At 50.3% G+C, this 22,359-nt stretch overlaps 9 protein-coding genes across 9 annotated transcripts; 3 read left to right on the top strand and 6 right to left on the bottom strand.

Annotated features, from left to right (window-relative positions):
- Positions 1 to 617: 617 nt before the first annotated feature.
- APUU_31397A (uncharacterized protein) lies at positions 618 to 845 on the top strand (the record flags this gene model as incomplete). Its single annotated transcript, XM_041702598.1, has 1 exon — positions 618 to 845. One exon carries the CDS (start codon positions 618 to 620, stop codon positions 843 to 845), a length of 228 nt encoding a protein of 75 aa, XP_041555366.1.
- Positions 846 to 1,257: 412 nt separating this feature from the next.
- APUU_31396A (uncharacterized protein) lies at positions 1,258 to 1,641 on the top strand (the record flags this gene model as incomplete). The annotated part of the gene is made up of 1 exon (XM_041702594.1): positions 1,258 to 1,641. The coding sequence occupies one exon, from the start codon at positions 1,258 to 1,260 to the stop codon at positions 1,639 to 1,641; it is 384 nt and encodes a 127-aa protein (XP_041555365.1).
- Positions 1,642 to 1,677: 36 nt separating this feature from the next.
- APUU_31395A (uncharacterized protein) lies at positions 1,678 to 1,893 on the top strand (the record flags this gene model as incomplete). Its single annotated transcript, XM_041702593.1, has 1 exon — positions 1,678 to 1,893. One exon carries the CDS (start codon positions 1,678 to 1,680, stop codon positions 1,891 to 1,893), a length of 216 nt encoding a protein of 71 aa, XP_041555364.1.
- A 9,148-nt stretch (positions 1,894 to 11,041) lies between these two features.
- Positions 11,042 to 12,315, bottom strand: DIM1 (dimethyladenosine transferase; the record flags this gene model as incomplete). The annotated part of the gene is made up of 2 exons (XM_041702592.1): positions 11,042 to 11,830; positions 11,887 to 12,315. The coding sequence occupies 2 exons, from the start codon at positions 12,313 to 12,315 to the stop codon at positions 11,042 to 11,044; spliced, it is 1,218 nt and encodes a 405-aa protein (XP_041555363.1).
- A 502-nt stretch (positions 12,316 to 12,817) lies between these two features.
- Positions 12,818 to 14,254, bottom strand: APUU_31393S (uncharacterized protein; the record flags this gene model as incomplete). Its single annotated transcript, XM_041702591.1, has 1 exon — positions 12,818 to 14,254. The coding sequence occupies one exon, from the start codon at positions 14,252 to 14,254 to the stop codon at positions 12,818 to 12,820; it is 1,437 nt and encodes a 478-aa protein (XP_041555362.1).
- Positions 14,255 to 14,968: 714 nt separating this feature from the next.
- Positions 14,969 to 16,162, bottom strand: APUU_31392S (uncharacterized protein; the record flags this gene model as incomplete). The annotated part of the gene is made up of 1 exon (XM_041702590.1): positions 14,969 to 16,162. One exon carries the CDS (start codon positions 16,160 to 16,162, stop codon positions 14,969 to 14,971), a length of 1,194 nt encoding a protein of 397 aa, XP_041555361.1.
- Positions 16,163 to 16,509: 347 nt separating this feature from the next.
- APUU_31391S (uncharacterized protein) lies at positions 16,510 to 17,640 on the bottom strand (the record flags this gene model as incomplete). Its single annotated transcript, XM_041702589.1, has 1 exon — positions 16,510 to 17,640. One exon carries the CDS (start codon positions 17,638 to 17,640, stop codon positions 16,510 to 16,512), a length of 1,131 nt encoding a protein of 376 aa, XP_041555360.1.
- A 668-nt stretch (positions 17,641 to 18,308) lies between these two features.
- On the bottom strand, positions 18,309 to 19,718 carry APUU_31390S (uncharacterized protein; the record flags this gene model as incomplete). Its single annotated transcript, XM_041702588.1, has 1 exon — positions 18,309 to 19,718. The coding sequence occupies one exon, from the start codon at positions 19,716 to 19,718 to the stop codon at positions 18,309 to 18,311; it is 1,410 nt and encodes a 469-aa protein (XP_041555359.1).
- Positions 19,719 to 20,619: 901 nt separating this feature from the next.
- Positions 20,620 to 22,290, bottom strand: APUU_31389S (uncharacterized protein; the record flags this gene model as incomplete). Its single annotated transcript, XM_041702587.1, has 5 exons — positions 20,620 to 21,065; positions 21,127 to 21,566; positions 21,619 to 21,689; positions 21,745 to 21,918; positions 21,985 to 22,290. The coding sequence occupies 5 exons, from the start codon at positions 22,288 to 22,290 to the stop codon at positions 20,620 to 20,622; spliced, it is 1,437 nt and encodes a 478-aa protein (XP_041555358.1).
- Positions 22,291 to 22,359: the final 69 nt, after the last annotated feature.

The raw sequence follows: 22,359 nt of genomic DNA, 5'->3' as shown, positions 1-22,359 counted from the left end.
GATCTTTCCGGAGAAAATGGTGGACTCTAGAGAGGGAGACGGTGGTCGTTTTTAACGAATACGCTATATCGACAACTTTTCGGAACAGAACCATCATTCTCTCAAATGAACCTTCAGCTGAGGAACAAGGAGTGCATGGCAAACCAAGACCAGTTTCTTCCCTCTTTACAACAGGGGCCAGACATTGAAACAGGTCCAAACTTCGGATTATATTCTGTCATGGTCCTCGAACAAGACCTGCCACCAATTATGGAGCTGCCGCTGTTTTCACATAGCAGTGCACCTGGCAGGAGTATACCAAGATGAAGGCGGTTTGCCCTTATTGCCAGGCCCGCCAGCTTCCTTGGGTCTCCCATCTCATCGCGGCGTGCTCAAACTCGGAGCAGGCTTCAAGTGATGGTTCCGTCAATGCTGTTACGTACGGAATATCGCCCAAAGGTAGCCTTGAGGTACAATATGGTATCTCAACAGGCCACTCTCTGCAGCAGTGGCTCTCATTCGATGGCTCGTCGCTAGTTACCGAATGGAGACGTTGAGTTCAGTAATGTGAGGTATTGTGTTGATGGCAATATACGCTATGCAGCAGTCGCTCGCCTTCGGCACATGTCCCTGGAAACATGCCCCGCCAGGATGTCACAGACGACCCCGTTCCACCTATGAACCAGTTCCTAGAAACGCTGGCGAACCACATAGTCAACCGACTATCAATTGCCGCCACCGTTACGGCCGAGTTCAAATCGGGGGCATGGCCGGTAAGCGTTCATGGTCCTAGTCTACTTGCCCTGAAGCCATGGTTTCTGTTTGGTATCCTGGTCACAAATCCCGCTAGACATGGACAGCGATGACGACGTTCCGGGATGCTCTACATGCGATGCAATCGAATACAGAACATTGTCCCCCGTATAATGGTGCTGTTGTCGCAGATTTGACCGTCCATGACATTGCTATCACTGGCATTGCTGATTCGGGATTTATCGGACATTTCGAAAACCCAGCAGGAGGATCAGTTCCCCAGCAACCGAGATCTAGAATTCATCATGGCAGTGTTAACTGAGATCGAAGCACACCAGGCAGATGACTACACCAGACCCAACAACATTCTATGGTGTTCTGCAATGACGAAAACTCTGAGCGATGGCGCGTTCAAGCTACGGAGATTGATGAGCCGAATTGTGCGCCACCAGGCGGCGATTCTTTAACGACACTACCTCCTCGTCAAGTGCCAAGATCTTACACCTACCGGGTGAGCTTTTGCTGATGATTTTCGAATGTTCGAGAGGATCAGCGCATCCAACAATCTACCGTGATGACATTACAAACATGGCGATCACCACTGGTCAATGGGCCCCTGGAGGGTTAGAGAGCCTCTGGTCTACGAGTATAGTGATATACTCTCCGGCGTCCCTCGTGGCCCGGGGTTTGGCAGTCGGGATGGCAGCAGCCGTTATCCCCAACATGCCGGCTTTTTCCAGCCAGGAACACATGAACATCCCGAACCAAGCACTTCAGCTGACCGAATTACCAAGACGATGGAAGCGTATGGGACGATATGACCGTGCTTGCGCTAGATGGTGCTCGAAACTCGCAAGTCTACTGAGGAGCCTTGATGAAGAGATCCAGAATACGTCTTCCGGGTTATGACTTACAAGACGGCAACGGGATATTGTTAGGGCTCCAATGACCGCGACGCAGCGGCAGGAGCTGGTCACTCTCCTAGTAGAGAAGAGTGACCAGTTTCTGACCAAGGGGATCTTATACGAACCCGCTTCAACAATCGTCCCAGTTGAGACCGCTAACCCACCCGCCGGGTTCGATCAGCTCGATCAGCCTGACGTTGACGATAAAGAAGCATTAGATGAAGAGCGGTTAGCCCAGCTACAAAAGGGGTTATGACTTCCTGGAGAATGTGTTTGCAGCGTGTGTGCTATGCTCCCAAGAAACGCAAAGCGAGTTGCCTTCAAATATTGGCTGAATCAGTCGTCGGCACTTCACCGTGCTTTGCTACATGGTCCGGTCTGGCTTCTGCAGTTCAGTCGATGATATTTCAACATTTTCACACCATGGACATTGCAGTGTTACGCTCCGTGCAGCTTCTCTGAGCCCAATGCGTGGCCAATGCTGATCAGGTTCTGTCAAAGTCCGCTGTCGCAGAAATCGCACTGCCAGTGACTGTGGATTCCCGTTTTAGGGCTTCTGTTGGCCGGCGTTGAGTTGAACAATCCCCTTTCAGACTGGGCCATACTGTTACCAGGAACTGGATGAATCCCAGGTGAAAGCAGTGGAATCCCACGGGCTGAGATACTGCTATTCAACCTTATCACAAACTCCCAGATCGATTGCGGCTTACCGCGATGGCGAAAGGAGAGGATCTCTCCTCGTTCAGACGACATGAAGGCCCTCTGGGCTGCGATGGGCAAGTCACCGCATGAGAGTACTGGGATTCTTCGTACCTGGATCTCGTTTGTTGCCTGTCGCGTCTTTTCAGTACCGAAGCTCTGGGCTGGTTCTGGCCTGGAACTCAACGACTCACGCCGCTTCCTCAACATCCCAATTTCATATCCTCCATCTGGTGGCTGTGTTACGATATGGTTCTTCGAGCGAAGGCAATCAGCCTTCTGGTGGTGGTCCGGGTCAGTTGTGTCAGTCAGGCGATGATTCGAGTAGGAGGAGATACCTATACAATGACGCTCGACTGCGAGTTTGTTGATATCGTCACGACAATACATGGGCGCTCTGTCTATCTGGGCCATGGACGGTTTGACAGGGGAAGTTCTGCTTGACGTGCTTGTTGAGTCCGACTGCCTGCAAACCTAGCATCGCACGCGGTGAAGCGGACTGTTTCGAGTGGAGCAAGAAGAGCATTACTGTGGGGGTAGGCTGAGGAACCCGTACGGTGCAAAGGCCACCATTTGCAGCAAGACGATGTGATCTGTTTGCTTCGGCACCAAAGAAATCGGCCCTGGCAAGCATTGGCTCCCCGATATCCCCGAACCGGAACTGGCACTATCAGCGAGAATATGGATGGATATTGAGGCAGTCTTATCGAACGCCCTCCTAGCATAGCAAGGTTAGGAGAGCCCAGACTACATCAAGCCATTCCACACAGGCTTACGACTTGGTCGATGCTGATTCACAGAATGCACGGCCATATCAGCATATAGCGCTAAAGCAGAATACCGATCGATTCCCTATCTTACGGCGAAGCAGTTTACTGTGGTTCCTGGAATTAGCACTCGTCATTATCTCCTAGATCTCTACTCCGTCCAGCAGCCATAGTTATGCTATCCTGATTAGCCAGTGGTGGGAGTGTAACGCCCACCTGGAAATCTCTAGGTGCTGACAACGACGATCTGGTGTCGTTTGCGAAGCATCTTGAACCTACTGTGCGTCCGGCATCATGCAAATCAGCGGAGCATTTCATGGTCACCTATGCACTTTGGAGGCAATCAGCAACACCAGCAGCAGGGGGCCATCAGCGTGAGCCGATGAATAAATACATTGCTGGCGTTTTGTACCCTTCGTATCCCGGAATATTTGTTGTGCTACGCTGTCGATGAAACCATATTCGAATTCTCTTTCTTCCGTGTTTCATAGCCGTTCTTGCTATTCTGTTCTACTACAGTTCATACCCTTTGAGGAGCCTGTGTTGTCGCTTTTGATAAGAACAGACCAAGGCGAATAATGATTGTGGCAAACACCTTCCTGCCTTCACGTTGCCGGGACATTCCCGACAACTGTCAATACCGGCCATGACAGCATGGACCTGCGGCTTCCGATGAGAGTATGCCATGCGGAGTGGTCCTGTCCGCCACCGAAACGGATGGACTTTAATACCATGGATCCATGGTATTGACTTAGCCGAATAGAAGAATCGAACAGGAGCACTCCCTTCGAAAATATCTCACCCTGCGATGAGCTTTGGGCAAACCCGTCGAAGAAGGCCGAGAGACGTTTTCCATTTGCGGACCACTGCTTTTCAGAAATGCATGTAACATGTCGCTACAAGCAGCAGAAGCAAGACCCTGGCAAATCATCCAACAAAAGCCACAATTGGTTTTAATAATATGTTTTCCCAGGGCAACTGTGGCCTTGCCTCCTCGGACAACATTTGGCTCTCTAAACCAGTTCCCTTTACCAAAACAAGAAAGATTTGTGCTGACGCCTTCGTTTGAGTCCCCCTCGAGTATTATGTGCGTGCTGCAGGCGCAATGCAGAGCTCATCGACTCGGTCAGAAGTTTTCCCAGAAGGTTTGGCACTTGTTTGGGGAGTATATCATTCTCAACGATCCCAGGAGTGTGTGAATTTACGCGAGTTTCGGGCCCAGGTGGGCGCTGAACTGGACCCGCGGGTGGTAGATAGCAGCAGCGACGCAGGCCAGAGCCCAGCAGCTCGCACCAGAGGAACGGGCGGCCAAGGAGAAGACAAATCTGGCTGTCAGATCGGCGATATTTGATGCCCATGAGTCCATCGTCGAACGGGAGGTTGTGGAGGTCCTGATTGATGCCCTGACCGTGCGCTGGTTCAAACCGCCCCAGGGATTGAAATTGTCGCCTTTAGCGCCAGCAGGATGCCCCAACCAGCAAGCTGATAATGACAGCATTGAATTGTGCACCAGCCTATTCTACTGAATGGGGAAGCAGGATTGACCCTATGTCTTCGCCTTGACTACATGCGATGCGACGCCCAAGCCAACCGTCTCCTGTTGCTTCCGAACAGTCCAATCAAGTATTCCCCGAGCCATGGTGTTGGAAGCACCCACAATCTCAAAGACGAGTTGCTGATGACGAATTGAGGGAATCTAAGCAGTACCCCCGACAACACACTATGTGCAGGAAACCAATAACAAACGGCAAAACCAACTCGCAGGTCAAACACCATGCTCACCATGGAATAGCCATTTTACTACTTGCGACGGCGGCAACAGGCTTCGCGCATCATGGGTGGTCTACCTACTAGCTGTTCATTTTAGACAACTGCCCTTCTAGTACATTTATCTCCAGCCACAGACAGATGAGGTGTAACTTATGCAAGATTCGTTCTTGGATAACTAAGTGCTAACTTGTTTTCTATTATGTGTCTGCTTAGCTGCATCCACCCTACTGAGCCTCCTTCTGTTGTTTGGCTTTCATCTTTGGAATTGGAATACAGCATGGTCGCCAACCCGGCTCACTGTGTGCGAATGATGGGCCTTTGTGAGGTCGGATATCAGACAGTCTTTCGTTCTTTTAGGCCGCGGCATAGAAACGCAAGGCCGACGGACCCTGCTTGCTTGCCTTTGTCTCGCATTTGAGGCGCACATGGAACCATATATCTGTCGGACAGTGGGTTTTAAATGAACATTATTGGCCCATCAATTTGGCAATCAGATCGACTAGGCTGTGCGGTCTCAAATAAAACTTGAAGTTTCTTGTCGTTACCATGTCTACGAGCAACAACGTTTGGAACCCTTTACCGCGGACCACGCGGTGTCTACCGGCTGCTCCAAATGGGAATAGGGAGAATCCCAGTCGTCGACTGTTCCATCTGCATGTTCTTTGACGATGGACGCCTTTTCGGTTTGCTTCTGGCGGACCCACCAAGACAACTTTTATCACACTGGAAATGGGCACAATACCTCTGCGATAGGGCGGATACGGTTTTCTCATCGTCTATCGCCGGACTTGATGAAAGTGATGTTTGGGCGATGCGGAAAAGTGCCAAGTACGGCATTACTCTGTCTTCGTGGAGCAGCGAGACAAACAACCCATGTTCGTCTTGACAATGGAGTTAGGACGCAGAGGCAGGGGCCGGTAAACGGACCGTCTTACTCTGTGCAGGCGAAATTCCAGATCCGGAATACAACTCGCGCTGGATTTTATGAAAAATGATGGGTCGGCGCTGCGCACGCTATTGAATGGTCCTCTCCTGCCTGCTTCTGCACTCATCAGGGTTGGATATCGATATGAACGAAGGATATGCTCGTGCGCATCCACTCATTGCTTCGCCATATTTTCCACAGACGCCTGTCTATGAGCGGTCGTTTGGGGGTACCATTGGCCCATCAACCCGTCCGTTGGTAAGGATGATACATGGGATTCAATGATGTGGTTCTTGCCGATACCTTGAGCTATGAACGGCCAAAGCAACCAATGCTGTTCCTTCAATGCATCCCCAGTGTCAAGTCTACAATGGATATCTTAGTTCCACGGACGGGACCTGCACAGCAGCAAGAAGCGCATCAACGCGTACGCCACATGTCCAGGCCAATCTCCTTATATGAATGGGTTCCGACATACCGCACACTGCCGCTCAGAGAAATGGCGTCAGCGGGAAAGCCTGGAAGCATGTGCTCGACGACTTTGATGGTATGTCACTGGAAAACAATAATACCACGAAGGTCTGAATGACGATTTTGTTCCGCCTTTTCGACGAGACACAAGATGTCAATATTCGCGGGTTATTGGCAATTGATGCCAGTTCCTGCTGGGATACGGCCCCTGTCTCTTGAATTCAACGACCGTCGGACAACAGTGACCATAATATGCTGACGGGCAATCCGGTTATATCTCTAGTCTTGTCAGTAGGACGGAGAGCTGGTGGAAGAGATAGAATGAAACAAAAGAAGAAACAAGTGAGGACGTGGTGAAGAGACCTCGTCTCGTTGTGGCGTTACTACAGCAGGTTCAGAAGCAGGCTAAGACGCAGGCTCCCTCACGGAGTATTGGTTTCGCATTCCAAGCGGCTCCACGTTGGGAACGCAAACAGTCATCGACGAAAGCGACATATTCCTGTCTCTGCGTGGCCTTTTCCAACCCTCCATCACAGCTGCGTGATCTAGGAGTCACAAGTACTCTGCCGAAGAACAGCAAGGGGACTCCCATGAAAACCCTGACTTCGAGTTTCAGTTAGGTTAACCTTGTCAAGAAGGTCGCCCGATTCTGATTGTGGTTGTCGAATTATGAAGATGTTCATTTTCACTTCGCCTTATGGTTTATAATACCGTCTCGGCAGCGCCCAGATTTTGCGACCTTACTATTGACTATTCTCTGGGTTTTGTGGCCCAGTTCCACCGGAGGGCCCTTGCGAAGGACGCACTCGCAGCTAGTCTATCCTCCCAACGACCTCAGCTTCGCGCGACCCGTCGGTTTCATGCCAGCGATCTACTACTGGTGTGCCCCCCCCCTCTGAATATCTCTATAGTGAAGGCTATCTGAGATATCAGGGTATACAAGCTTGGTTCCCTGCGGCTGGGTTTCGAGCTTGGCATGATGCTTGAATGATTTTGGACTCTTCAGTTCTCGAAATATGAGAACCATCTCCTGCAACAACTAACAAAACCCTGTGTGGGGCCGAAGATACCAATGCCGGATACTCGTGCTTCAACTCAGAGATGGCCCTGTGCTTTCTTGCTCGGAGCAGAACCATCCCTTTGCCTCCTGGAAGGACGGAAAAAGCGTACGGCATTCGTTATGGCATACAGCGCTAGACCACTGCGTTGGTTTCAATCCGGTGCCTCAAAAAGTTCGGCCCCGTTTCGAAATAGTATCTAATAGGCACAACTCGGCGCCAAGGGGGGTAGGGGTTATTCAACCAGGCTGAATGATCCACAGGCAACGGCCCCCGGGCTGGAGTATAACTCGGCTTCGCAGAGTGAAACTCCATGGTTTGGCAAGCTACACAGTAACGAGCAGAACGACAAGGAAACGAGGAATGAGAAGAGGAAGAGGATGTCATCATCCCACCACCGTTTTTTTTTGTTTTACTCCAAGTCCAACAGTCACCTAGTCAGCAAGGAGTACACAAATGGAGAATGGTTCCATTCATTCCTAGATGTACTAGATGCACAGCCTGCAAATTGAAGTGTATGGTCATTTACCCAAGGGCAGGTCTCCCAACTTGCTTAATCTACTGTTGGGATTCCGTCAGGTATTAGTATTCCACGATTATGTGCCGTGTTAAAGGATCATGATTATCTTGACTTCTAGCGGTGGTTTTACATTCAATGAGGCTTCGGTCCTGTGGGAGTGGCTACAGGATCTCTCAGGCTCGTGTTGTTCTGTTTTCCAAGAGCGGATTCGACGGGTTGAATCTCGCTCAACGATCCTGGAGGTCCTCGTTCATACGAAATGAAATGCTTTTGGGCTGTCGGGAAAGGTCAACGCTTAATAACCATGGGGTACTCTATACCGATACTCCGTGAACCTATGCTTCCCGAATGGGCTACCTGCTCATTCCCGGTATACAGCTCTTTAGGTTTATTGGATGGATCAGTATGATGACGAAATAAAAAGAAGGAAGATGGATACAAAGGCACTACTCTCCACCACTTTGCACAAGGACAAACAAAACACTACAAGGAAGCGCACCAGTTGGAGCCGAGGCGCTTGAAATGATGGACTTGAGATGATGCACCAATGTTCTTTTTTTCTGACAGATTGTGCTTCTCCCAAAACTAAACACACCCTTAACCTACTATTTGTCGGGTGCTTCGAACCAAGAAAAACCTGAAACTTCTGACTCTGTTTGGAACCGGTTCTGAATCTGATTTCTTTTCGAGCACAAACAAGACCATTGCCCTCTCCTCTCCATTCTCAGCCCTACATAACGAAATCAAATGGCCTAGTCGCAGAATTCGAGAACATGAAATTGCCTGCGGCAGAACCAGAAGGAAAGTCCTTAGTGTTGCCCTTGCTTTCTCATCTTACGACTGTTCTCAGGCGACAATTTCAGTTGCAGTTCATTTCGGGTCGGTTAGGCATGCGCAATATGTCGACTGGAGTATACATCGCTAGTGCGCCTCGCCCAACTTAATCTCCTGCTGATACGTCAACGATGGATGTGGATCTATTATCACTAATGACAGATATTCTGCCGTCGAAACACATGATGCTCCTGCTCGGACGAAAACATATGGCTTCTATCATCATCGGTTTTACCGTCAACGAGACCACCCGATGGTCCTTTGTCACGCTCCACGAAAATGCGGAAATCGCAACCAAAAAAAAAAAAAAAAAAAAAAAAAAAAAAAAAACAGGAACAAAACCAGATCATCAAGGAGTGAAGAGACGAAAGGCTCGACCCATTTAGTCCATGCTCTTATCTCATCCCCATTTTCTCGTTCCGTCTCTCCCTGATGTCCAGCATTATGTCGTTAACTCACGGACCCCAGTGCGTCCAGCCATCCTGGTTACACTACCACCTTTATCATGAAATCGCCGCTGCTCTTGGAAATGTCAAAGCCGCGAAAGCACGACGTCAGGACGAACACACTGCGGCATCCATCGCTGATGAGCCTGTTGCTTCTCATGATAGTCAAACAGAGCATGACGGCATTTCGCGAGCAATAAACCATGGAAGTGACAGGGCAGATGAAAGTGAGTCTTTTCGAATTCCTCATGGTTTGCCGAATGAGGATATCATGGACCTTCATTTCTATGTTCAATATTTACAATATCGACGCACGCTCATTTCGACAAACCCTCCGAACAATGTATCCAATCCTGGTGCAAACGGTAATGCTCTCTTACTCAACGATTGAAGATCCGCTTCTGGATCGTGAAATATTCCCTCCTTACGATACCAACAACGATGCCAACGATGAACTGTTTGTCCGGGTGGTCAATGGAGTCAGTGGATGTACGATGCTGGCTGGGTTGTGCTAGGGTGGGATGGGAGGTATGGGATGGTGTCTGCTGCCCGTCCCCAGCAGTCATTCACTGCCTGTGATGGGTGTGTGCCTCTCCCCAAACACTTATCGCCAACATAGAATGAGGTCAATAACGATATCTTCTCCCTGCAAATGCCTTCCGGCGCTTGGCATGCGTCTGCGTCTGCGTCGAGGAAAGCCCAATCAGGGCAACGGAGGTGGTTTTCGGTGTGCTATTTTATTAATCCTGAGGCCCTACACTACTATTGTCGTCAATGGATTTTGCCTGGCGATTCGAGTGGTCGAGCTCTTCTATCACTCGGGTCGCAGGCCAAACAACTACACTATATCTTTGTGATCCTTTCAAAGTCTCTGACTGATCTCGCAAGATAGCATCCATGGAAAATACCTACGCATGACCAAGACGTTACATTTCTTCCAATACTCCGTTCAAAAGCCAAACAACCACTGAGTGGCGCGTGTCTGTGATCTCCCCTGAACATTTTCTACCCCGGACGTTCATCTGACTAGGGGAGATATCAAGGCCGTTCGGTCAAATACGAGCCCTCGCTCTACTTACGAACTTAGTTGGTCGACTTCACCTCCAACATAGTTGACAACATTCATGCTGGACGAGGCCGGGAAGGTATTGTACTGGCCTCCCTCCTCCTGAGCTCTCTTCCTCTCTAGGGTCAGGTCATCAATGACAAAAGGACCGAACTTAGCGGCAATGCCTGCCGCAAACAAGCCTACCGGCCCATCCAGCCTATCTAGCTGAGCTTGGTTGTCCGATACATATCACTGCGTCGTCTCTGGCTTGCAAGGAGGAAAGGAGCGGAAAGTCCAACAAAAGAATCCTAAACTACATGTAAATAGTGAGAAAAAAAAATCAGAAAATATTTAAATCGTCAACCATTGCTTGACCGACCTAGTAAACATTATCGAAATATCATTGGACCAAAAACCCACTAGTGGTTATTTCGCAGTCTTTCTATTTGCAATATATGCCAGCAAACATGTCGCTCATTGACTAATATATATAACTAAAAGGTGACAAATTCAAACAAACTACAACTTCCCAGTTTGAGGTCTATACGCGGTAACTAGTACATAAACTCTTGACTTCGTATCATTAATCCTCAAATACTATTCGACGCTAGATGGTATAAATAAATAGCACTTTTGGTCGTGATTGCTCTATAACAGACGATTCCAAACAGCCGAGTCGGAAAGCCGAGCTGCCAATGCCAGACGTGTAGAGTAGAGCAGCGCCCAGCACCACTCAAAGCCTTACCTGGCAGAACTCGCTCGAACGGAGGTGGTGAAGACATTTGCAGCTTTTTTTTCAAAATCGAAGTGTTGCACAGCGAGATAACGGGCGGAGACGGCACGGCATCTCGAAAATTGAAAACCGATTATGAAAAGTGAATGCCTTCGGAATTGCAAGAATCAAGAAGACGGAGGAAATCGTTCTCGTCACATTTATTCCCACGCGCACTGGCCAGCCCAGCCTGTTCTAGGATCCGCTCGATCTTAGTCTGAATCAACCGCGTAACCATAGTCCGGGGAACTTGATGCGACGCAACCGTGATAATGGGCCCCGTCTGCGCAACCGACACGCCTTTGTTGTTGTTCTGCGGCTCGCCCATAAAAATATCCACGTCGTCTTCGTCAACGATGGGTCCCGCGGCGTCATCCTCAGCCCCATCCATATCCATATCCATATCCCCATCGGCCTCCTTCGCACTGAACTTCTCAGGGAATGGCGTCTTCCCCGTAAGAAGATCAATATCGCCCTGCGCAACCTTTTCCGGACTCATAGAAGCCCATGTTATCCAGTTCCGCTCAATCATGGCGCGAATCTTGGTGGCCATGAACCCCGCGCGGAGAGTCTTGTTCTTGCGCACGAAGCAGATGCGAAGCATACCGTCCCACTCATCCCAGCTGATTTCGGGGCGGCCGGGTTTGGGCTCTATACGAACAACGCTGGACTCGACTTGAGGTGGGGGACGGAAGTTATTACGGCCGACTTTCATGACGTGCGAGACGCGCGAGAAGAACTGGACGTTGACGGAGAGACGGGAGTAGAGGGGGTCGCCGGGGCGGGCGATCAGACGGAGGGCAAATTCGCGTTGAACCATCAGAACAGCCGTCTTTGGTGGATTAGGCATGGAGAGGAGTTTGAAGATGAGGGGTGAGGAGATCTACCAAGCGATAACTTATTAGCAGCGTCATGGAGAAGAGAGGAGATGGCACAAACTTGATAAGGAGTGTTACTGATGACGACCTGGAACTGCGGCAGCTTGGACAAATCCGTCTTGATGAAATCGCCCAGCACAATCTGCAGCTTCTTCTCCTGCGGCGTCCCCTGCACCTTCTTCGTCAATTCGGCCGCCATGCGGGGATCCAATTCCACCGCAATGACGTTCTTCGCCTTCTCCAGAATCCGGCTCGTCAGGACACCCGGACCGGGACCGACTTCCAGCACGGTCTGGGTTGGCTGCACATTCGCCTTGTCGACGATGTTGTCTGCGATCGCTCCATTTTTCAGAATGTGTTGACCGATGTCGGTGTTGAATTTGAAGAGGGCCGCGCCCGCTTTGCCTGCTGCGCCCTGGCCGCCCTTGGAGGGTTTTTGGTATGGAGATGCAGAGGCCCTGGCGCCCTTCTTTCGCTCGGCTTTGCCCATGGTGAGGAGTGAGGAGTGTTGGCGTGTGGAATGCTGGTCTGGACTTGCCCGCAACAATTTTGCATTCTTTTTTTCTCTTATCGGGCGCGGTCCTGATTGGTGGAGAGCGGCACGTGATGATAAGCGATGTCCGTATCGGGACGACCCGGTGCCGCTTTACTGCATACTACCAGAAATACAAGAGCCAGGCACCCTACTGCAAGCATTGGGATTGAATATAATCAAATATGGTAAGTATATCTTGCAAAGCACAAACGATTAACTATCAAACTGACTAGGTACAGTAATGTTGCCCACATCGGACCTCACACCAGACGTTACAACACCAAGAACGCAAGGAAAACTCCAAATACAAGATCCATCGCCTGGAGTCTAACAACACATTCAGAATATCATCAATATTCTCCCTGTTCAATGTGCCGCTACCAGTCCAACTGCTAGACCCCAGACATAACCAGCGGAGTTGTTGTCCACAATCCAGATCATCAGGGCGAAGGTTCCACTACCGGAAATGGTGGTAATAATAGAAATAGTGAAAGACAAAACGCCCACGTTGAATTGGCTGCCAAAAGGTGGGACGGGCAGACACACTTTCGAGATTAGTCTGTACGTGAATCAACGTAACATGTTCCAAACGTTCAAACGACGCGCATTTATACCATAGCGTCCACACATAACCAGGGAGGTCACTGCCCGCAACCCAAGTCATCAATGCCAATGTCTCAATGCCGGCTGGAAGACAAGTCGTCAGATTTGTTCTTCGAAGTTCCTGGCTGGTGCTGAAGCCTAGACAGATATCGGGAATGTGCAGGGCCCGGAGGTTAGAGTAGGCCGCGAACGACCAAGACAGATTGAGCGTATGAAGCGGCAGAGTTCTGATTAGAAGCCGGGAATCTTGGCGATTGGGGTAGTGGTGGTCTATGACCAAATTAAGCTCCTTTAGATGTTGTCTGTGGTTATCGAGGGTCTGCTTGATGATACCCCCATTCGCCGGCGGGCGGATGGACTCCGTGATGGGATAATGTAGGACTTCCAACCGTTGGATCCCTCGAAGGAGGTCGAGAAGGGCATAAAGGTCGAAGAATACTGATCGAATCCGCACATTGCGTAATGGTAATGAGTATTGATCCACGCCAGCCGTTCCGAAGGGGAAGTGAGGCAACCCCCGACAAATGGGTAGGTCGAGGGTTTGTAATTTTGGGAGAAGAACCATTTTTCGGAGAAACCGAAGATCGCTATGGAAACTCATGTCAATCATTTCCAGCGTCTCAAGATTGCGCAAGAGACGTTCTGCGTGCGCAGAAGGCATTGTTATAATGGTCGTGCTCAGCAGATGGTCGCTATCGCCATTACGATCCCCGGGAAGGAGCCGAAGAAGCCGAAGATTTGGGAGCATAAGGAGGAGGAGGGCCAGGTACAGAACACCATCACGCATGGCTGGGGAATTATTCCATTTCATGGCCATAGGGAGAATCTTCTCGTACACTCCTCTCCACAGAACTCTCACGTCGGACTGCATACCCGGGAGCGGCAGTTGGGCGAGTTCCTGGTTGTCTGTTACATCATGGATGACTGGTGGATGCGGGCAATTCTGATTCTGAACCCAGGTCAGCCCACTAGAGACATCGAGAGACTCGATGCGCTGTGCCAGCTCCGTGTTTCGTGTCAGAGTGGAGAGGAGGCCGTTCAGAGATGCCGACGATGTGAGCTCGATATCAGTGTAGATATGCGCGTAGACGATGTCCTTCATTAGCCTCGATACTCTCGCCAAGCTGACCAAGGTTGCCCTGGCTTCGTTTGGAGTGAACAAGCTGCCTGAAACGTCCTCGCCCCGTGCCTTTGCAGCTGTGACATCTCCCAGCGCAGCAGCGATTTCACGAAAAAGGTGGTAGTGTAGCCGCGATGGCTGGACGGGCTGCTGTCCTTGAGATAACGACATAATGTCGGAGAGCAAGGAGGGACGGAACGAGGTAATGGGGATGAGATCTTGTTTTGCAGATCTAGAATGTTGCGCAGCGATATTCTATGATCAAGAGTTGGGATGCAAAGCGCGGAGACGATATATCTCCAAGCTAGCGAAAAGAGAACGAGGGGAAATTAGTTTGTAGCATACGTGGCAGCTGAACATTTGAGCGTTATTAATAGCCAAAAAACGCATAAAAACTGCGCTGAAGTTGCGCATTTGATGAGTCGCCTATGCACAGATTTGTTGGTGGTTGAAAGAGCGCGGCCGAGTTAGGGCTATTCTCAGGTGCAGCCACCATGGACGCTGTGTTTGAGAGCACATCTGCCTCACCCAGTAGGAAGAACATCAGTTACTTTCCCAGTAGTTTTTTGTGTTATTTGCAAAGATTCCTTCGACATTTCCTGGTCCCACGGCCTAATCAGCCAATATGCCGACCGGCTTACTACTTCATGACGGCCACTACGGCTGCGCACTGAGGATACGAAGTTTAGGAAGACGTTATAATGATGGTAATTATTTAAACGGTATATTAAGTATGAAAAATATGAATTGTCCTGTGTTCCGTGGAATGGTTTCATAAACACGAGCATAAACCAAATGCGATGGCCAAAAACAACAAACAAAGTAAAGACGTATCAATGAAGCGTTTCACGATAGCAAATTTGACAAAGCCTAGAAATCACCATCTCAGAACAAGAAAAAGTCAGGAACAGTGAGGGAAGTGACGTTCTCAAACGAAGAGAAATTCCAAGGGACGAGATGCTCCGACCGCAGGACCTCAACAAGCTGCTTGGAAGGGTCATGGACATCAATATACAACTTCTGGAGTGTTTGCTTGTGAGACTCCACCGCACGCTTGAGTGCAAGAAAGTCCTCCTTATTGTTGCTGTTCTGCTCGTCACTGGGTGTAGAGGGAAACCAGTCATAGCGCAAAGCGTTCATCCCTCTAATCCGCTCTACCAAGCCCTCTAGCTCTTTAGGGGGGAGGAATAGACTCGACAGTCGCAGGTCCCGCATATTGAACATGCCAGTGACCCAAGTGCGTTCGATGTACCTGTGCCCAGGGGCGGTATCCTTCAGAGCAAGTGGGTACGAGATGTTGAGAATCTGCAGTTCGGGGGCAGTGCGGACCTTTAAAATCAGATCCGCCCATGAATCACAGGCCGAGCCTGAAATATCAACTTCGGCAAGGTGGCCGAATAGTTGACGCATGGCTGGGGGTTGGGGGTCGTGGGCGGGCAGCCGCCTGAGGCCGTTGATGCAAAGGGCCAGAATATCTGCAAAGGTGGACCGTTTGTCCAGACCGACGTGGCGGAATAGCTTGAGGTTTGGCATGCGCGCCAGCAGGATAAGCAGATACAGGACTGCGTTTCGGGTTGCAGGGGCTGTCGAGTCGTACTGGGTCGTGGGGTTGTATCGCAGAACGCCGCGTAGGATGCTCGCAGTCACGCCCAACCAAAGCGTCCTCGTCTCCTGCTGCAGGGTTTCTTCATATTTAGTCTTGGTGTCGCCATGTAGAATATCGTCACCATCATCTTCCCCCGCTGAGTAGGACTCTTGCTCGAAGAAGACAACACTCTGCACGGAATCCGCAAGATCCTTGTTAACTGTGAGGGTACGGTGCAATTTGCAAAGACGACTAGGGCTCGAGATGAAGATTGTTTCGTAGAGAAAAGGCTGGACTGCGCGATGGAACTGGCGTGAAGTCAAGGCCAAGGCTTGGAGTGTTTGCACACCAGCCGCTGAATCACCGACCGATGGGTCATTTTGGCGTAGAATGACATTACGAGAGCCCACAAAATGTTTGAGCAGGAGATCAAGAATGTCTCCCGCCTTGGTATTTGTGGTAGAGCCGGTGCGTTTGGTGTCGGTCAGAAGCATGATGTCTAATGGATGAGAATCGCAGTTGTAGACTTTAGAGAGGGTCGAAGCATGAGAAGCTCCATGAAAGGTCGAGGGCATCTTTATATACAGGGTTTCCCAGCAGTGAATGTTATTCCTGTGAAGCAGTCTGTTGGTCTATTGACGGAGATCAAGAGAGAAAGAGGTGTAGTCTGGACCAGGGTACATGATAATGAAGTCTATGTGAAGATTCATTCAGGCGAGGCGGAAGAGCCGGCTATCAAAAGGGACCAGAGAGTAAACATTGCATATTCACCAACAGACATATCTCGCCCAATCACGCCGTTGCTAACCAAAATCCCCTGCGAAAAGAATAATCACCATAATCACCCCGAGTGAAGTGGCTGTGTTGTGGACACCTTGCCGTAATGGAAGCCAAGGGAGCGAGAAGTGAATATACGAGAAATAGGTCTCAGCCACACACCGAGTTCGTGGTTTGCAGAGCCGTTCTCGTGGTCAGGAACAAGCACAGTAACTTTCTTTAAAGCTGGAAGCTGGTCTTTATTGAGCGCCGGGTCGACGAGAAGAGCCGATGTGCGTTCCCTGGAGGCCTGAACTGTCACAGTCAACTCCTCAACTTTCCTTGGAAGGCGGGAAATGAATCCATCAATGGTGGTTTCACTGTCGTACAGCAGGCTGTCCGGGACACTGAGAATCTTGACTCTCGTGAACAACGAGAAGGAAACGGGTGGGAGCTTTTTGAGGGCGCCGGAACGAGCTGTGATACAGAGCTTGGCTAGCAATGAGCCATGTTCGCGAAGGATATTGATATAGGTATCGAAGTTGCGTTCCTTGAAGGAAATGCCGCTTATATCGAGATGGAGACTTGTCAGGTTCTGAACTGCTCCAAAGAGTGCGCGAAAGTTCCTTTGGTCCACAGCTGTCGTAGATAAATGGAGATCCTGCAGGGTCGCAGATCGCGTAGGGCTCGGATCAAGACTAAAAGCCCACGCATCGATGGGAAATATATAGGAAAGAGTGTCCAGCTCCGGGAGAGACAGAAGGTCTCTCAGAAATTGGGACCAGGACCAAGGGCCTAGCTCTGTGATGTATACCTGCTTGAGACAGGCGAAAGGCCTACACTCTTCCTGCTCGGTTGAAGGTGGTTGTTGCTTTGATCCACAACTGTTTGCAATCATCCTGCTCCAAATGAGAGCGAATATCATCTGGAATTTGGTGTAGTTTTCGTAGGGTAGGTAAGAGTCTCCGTCGCTACTGATGCGGCGTCCAAGGTATCGGAACGTTTTCAAGTGACGGCAGCTCAAGAGAAGGGTAACAAGATCCACACAAGCCTCCGTGGTGGCCCGCATTTCTTCGCCAAAGTTTTCCTGTACATCGCCTTGCGTGGTCGTAATGACCATGTTACGTACAGCGGTTGCCGTGGACGCTGTCGGGGCACGGTCAGCCTCACCTTGGGTGCTCTCGATGGGATCAAGCCTAGTGAGCCCAGAGGACATGTCTTCATGTTCGTGCAGGATCAGGTGTTGGACGTTCGGAGCAATGTCGGGGTTTTGGGTGATACGGTTGAGAAGCCGCTGCTGCTGAATACAGCTCCTGATGGTCGCCGTTCTATACAGCCATGGAAGAGTCTTTGTGTGAAGTGTCCGTGACGTTTGCGCCAGAGCATGGATGCTGGGTGAGTAGCGGAAGGGACCTGATGCTTGGCTATTATCATGCCTGTCGTTGTCGATATGGCCTTCGCTTCCTTCTTAGGTTTGGGGTTTCATAACCGAGAACAAGCTATCTTGCTTCATTCCTTAAAATAGTTTACGAGGCACATTGTTCCAGCTATATAATCCGTGTGATTGGATTTATAAAGAACCTTTCATTAACGCAAACAAAGTGTGCGTTAGATATAGTGAGGATATCTTTATAAGACTTTGGAGTCTATGTGAATATCCAACTGTTATTCATATTGTATATTCATGCATAGACATATGTTTTCGAAATGGGGTATCTAACTAACGCCGTTTGCTAGAGAACAACTACACTAGGGTGCACGGCCCTTTGGGGACAGTCGACGAGACAAATTCAGAAGCGCAAAAAGGAAAGCGAAGTGAAAATCCAGGACACCGTGAATAAGGGCTGAGAAGAGTACCAACTGAAAAGGCAACGAACAGACGTATTACATGCGCACAAACGCATCTGGATCTTCTTTGAAGACGACACCCAGGGCTTTGAAACACTTCTGGAGATATGGAATAGAAAAACAGCTAAGCTTTCTGAATTTAGGTATCAACAAACTCGTAAACCCAGGCGCCGCTCGCCCAGGCTGGGAGAGGCTGATGAGGATATCAAGTGGGCCGGACTCTCGGGACTGCGGGATCATTCCCAGTGAAGTGAGACGCGGTGGTAAAGAGACAATATCATCGGATATGGCACTTTCCTTGTGGGCCTTGTTAAGGAGCAGATAGAATGGCACACGGAGGGTGCTCATACTGGCAAACTCACTCCACCCCCGTGCCCTGTACCGACGGGGGTAACGAAAGGCTACGTCGATCAATTTGACCTCCTTCAGAGTCTGGCGATGTTTGCGGAGGCATAACTCGAATCCCTCCATTATAGTGATGTCGCGAAATGGGAAGTAATATACTACGTGCAGTGTCTCGAGACGGCGAATGCATTGGATCATCATGCAGACGTTGGAGAGCTCAAATTTTGGCGTATTGATGATCAAGTGGCGAAGCGTGGACGATACACCAGTCCCCGGGGTGACAGGGCGAGAGATACCATTTTGTCCGACCGATGGATCTAGACGAAGAGTGTTTAGCTGTGGAAGAGACATGAGTGTGCCCACGGCACACTCCCAGGCAGCCAAACCCTGACCGTATACGTGGAAGTCCTTGAGCTTGGGAAGAAAACGGGCTCCCGCGTTTTGAAGGCTGTACAGTGCAGCGACCAAGGCATGCTGGAAGGGATTTACGCTCATCCACGCATCCGGACAATAGACAGTACAACGGCTCCATCCTCCCAGAAAGCGAAAGAGCTCTAGGCCGGGGACCAGGAGAAGTAGCTCAAGCAGGTCCAAGATAGGATCCCGGAGTAGAGGCATCCAGGTGCGGAGAATCCCAGGACTCTCATGTGGTGACTTGCCCATCGCAGTCCAGAGGTCCTTCATCTCGTCTGAACGAGGCTTCTCTGCGGCGACCTGACACAGGGCACTCTCAGCCGTCGAACCTGGTGGACTGGCGGCTAGTATATCATCGTACTCGTACACCACAAGTTTCCTGACCCGCACGGCCAGCTCTGGGTACGTTCTTAGCCTGCTTAATAGCAGCGGGACGTCCGTCGAGCGTCGCAGTATAACTCTGCGAGAGACGTACTGCGGCGCCAAGTAACCGAATCGCTTGCAGGTGCGGGCGATGGCCGTGAGGACATTGTTCTCGCCAGGTGGCGTGTCGGTGGCTCGTGAAGAGAACTTGATGGAAGACTGAATCAGGCCATCGTCCAAGAGATACTCGAAAATCATTATTAAAACCTCATTAGGGAGGGAAAGTATCGTGGTTGGTGAAGCGGTAGTGTTAACAGATGCCATGTTGAAGATCACACAGAGGCAGTCTTGAAAGGAAGCAAAGGCCAAAGTAGTGGCTTGACTTTGACCGGGATGATGGGAGAAGGAAGAGCAGAAATGAGCAAAGCAGGGATTTTATATCCAACATTTTTGTGTGACTAGGTAATGACTAGGTAATCAGGGTTATAACAGGGCTTCACGGCCCAGTTTGGCTAGGACATATCCAAGCACACATTCTGAGGGTACCACCGTAATTATTCATAGTAAGGACCCTTATTTCAATACCAGAATACCGTGAGGATTGGGGATATGTCTGATAGACATCCCTTTTTGAACAGCACGGCCTGCATGACAAGTCCAGCGCCAGGAGCGTAGTTAGGGAACGCGAGCAAATCGAGACGGAGGCAAAGCTGTATTGACAGCCTCAAGAAATATATTCAAACTGTAATATTCGTTATAAATAGAGCAGGGTGAGATCTATCTTTTGGGGTGGTTGAAAGAGGTTGTATAGATTCGAGCAAGACTGTGGTGGCAGATATCAGTCGTGAACAAATCAATATAACAAAGAGGTAGAAACGCAAACGGGAATTTAAACCCCAACATATTTGCTGTGCTCTGCTTCACCTTTTAATCTCTATATGCATAATGGGCCTCTGAAACTCCGCCAGGTCCAGAAGCGATCCCCTCGTAGCTCAGCGAAATGATCCATACAGCAGGCCAGCCTTACTCCTTGATGCATCGATGATTCACCTCCAGCGAGTGCCCTTGCAGGGGACCACTCAGTGAAGGCGGCAAAGGTCATGGACAGCCACTTGGGTGGTGTTCTACAACAGGATACCCATGGAACGGTGGGCGAAGCGCCATTCTCCATATCTCATTCACATCCATAACACTGCCTATCGCTACGATGGCCTCTGCTAATCATCTAATTTCCATCATAGACCTCATACCGATACTGCGCCGCCGGATGATCATCCCTAACCCTCCTCTGCCCAGCACCATAAACCCTCTCCCTCATCGTTCCACTCTCGCCCTTGGGAGCATAGATACCTCGTCTCCTCAGCTCCGGAACCAAGAGTTCAACGACATCTTCAAAAGTCCCAGGCGTCCACACATACCCGATATTGAACCCGTCCAAATCCGCAACGCGGATCCACTCCTCCATGATATCAGCGACCCTCTCCGCCGTCCCAACAGCGAGAGGCCCATTACCACCGATGGAAATCAACTTGCCGATATTCCGCGGTGTCCATTTGGGGACGTCCGCACCGTGGTATGATAGCGTGTTGATGGACGAGTGGACCCGTGCGTCGACATGTACGTCAGACGTCTTGATCTCCTCGTCGAGGTCGAATTTACTCAGATCGATGCCTATCACCGTCAGCACTACTGGTTCCATAACTTCGATGTTGGAGTAGAAGAAGGAAGATACCAATATTGGACGAATAAAACGCCAACCCAGCCTCAGGACTCGCAAGGCTCAACGCCTCCCGATACTTCTCCTCCGCCTCTTCCTGGGTGCGGCCCAGGATCGGCGTGAAGATCCCAAACACCTTAATCGACGTTGGATCCCGTCCTGCCTTACTCGCTTCCTCTCGGATAACCTTAATCCTCGGCGCAAGGATATGCGGAGACGGCGCCGAAACGAATACCCCCTCTGCGTGCTTCGATCCGAATGCGATCCCTGCTGGCGAGGTGCCGGCCTGGAAGAGGAAGGGCGTGCGCTGCGGTGATGGGTCGAGGATGTGTGGGCCGTCAACGTGGAAGTTCTCTCCATGGTGGTGCACGAATTTGAGGCTGCTGGGGTCGGTATAGACGCCTGTTTGGGCGTCTTCCTGCACCGCGGCGTCGGACCAGCTTCCTTCCCAGAGTCTGAATTTATTAATCAATAATTGCTGGCACCAAGGGGTATGAGGGAGCCTACTTGTATAAAACACGCAAGTACTCATCGGCGATCTCGTATCGCTTGTCGTGCTCGACGAGAGGGAGACCGACCTTGACCCCAGTATCAGTATACAAGGATGAGAGAGAGAAGGGGGGAGAAACATACAGCCTTGGACGCAGACGCCTTCCAGGACGTAACAATATTCCAGCCAAACCGACCCCCAGTCAAATGATCTAGGGTTGAGAACCGCTTTGCGACCACATACGGCGCCTCATACGATGTTGAGGTCGTGATCGCGAACCCTAAGTTCTTGGTCACAGAGGCCATCGCCGTGATCGGCTACAACCATCCTCTATCAGCACACCTCGATATCCAGCTCGACGAAGTACAGAGATGGATACGTACGATACTCGGATCCCCCATGGGAAACTGCGTCGCATTCCGAATCGCCGTGTCGGGTTTTCCCTGGTACGTATCATACAGCCCGAACGAGTCCGCCAGGAAGAGGGCGTTGAAGTCGCCCTTTTCCAATATTCTGGCTAGATCAGTCCAGTAGCTCAAATCGCGCCGTTTTGTTGCTGCGCGATCGGCAGGGTGCTTCCATTGTCCGAAGGAGAGATGGCCGACTGTGAACATGTCGAAGCCATTCAGCAGGATGCGCTTTCTAGGTGGCGCTGCTGGGGCAGTTTGGATTGATGTTTGCTCTGCCATTTTGATTTGATTTCCTATGTATTCACCATATGGCCCAAGAGCGGTCGCTACGAGATGGACCTGTATATC

This window comes from Aspergillus puulaauensis, chromosome 3 (assembly GCF_016861865.1).
Source record: "Aspergillus puulaauensis MK2 DNA, chromosome 3, nearly complete sequence".
Lineage (NCBI taxonomy): Eukaryota > Fungi > Ascomycota > Eurotiomycetes > Eurotiales > Aspergillaceae > Aspergillus > Aspergillus puulaauensis.
This window is presented reverse-complemented; position numbering and strand designations above follow the sequence as displayed.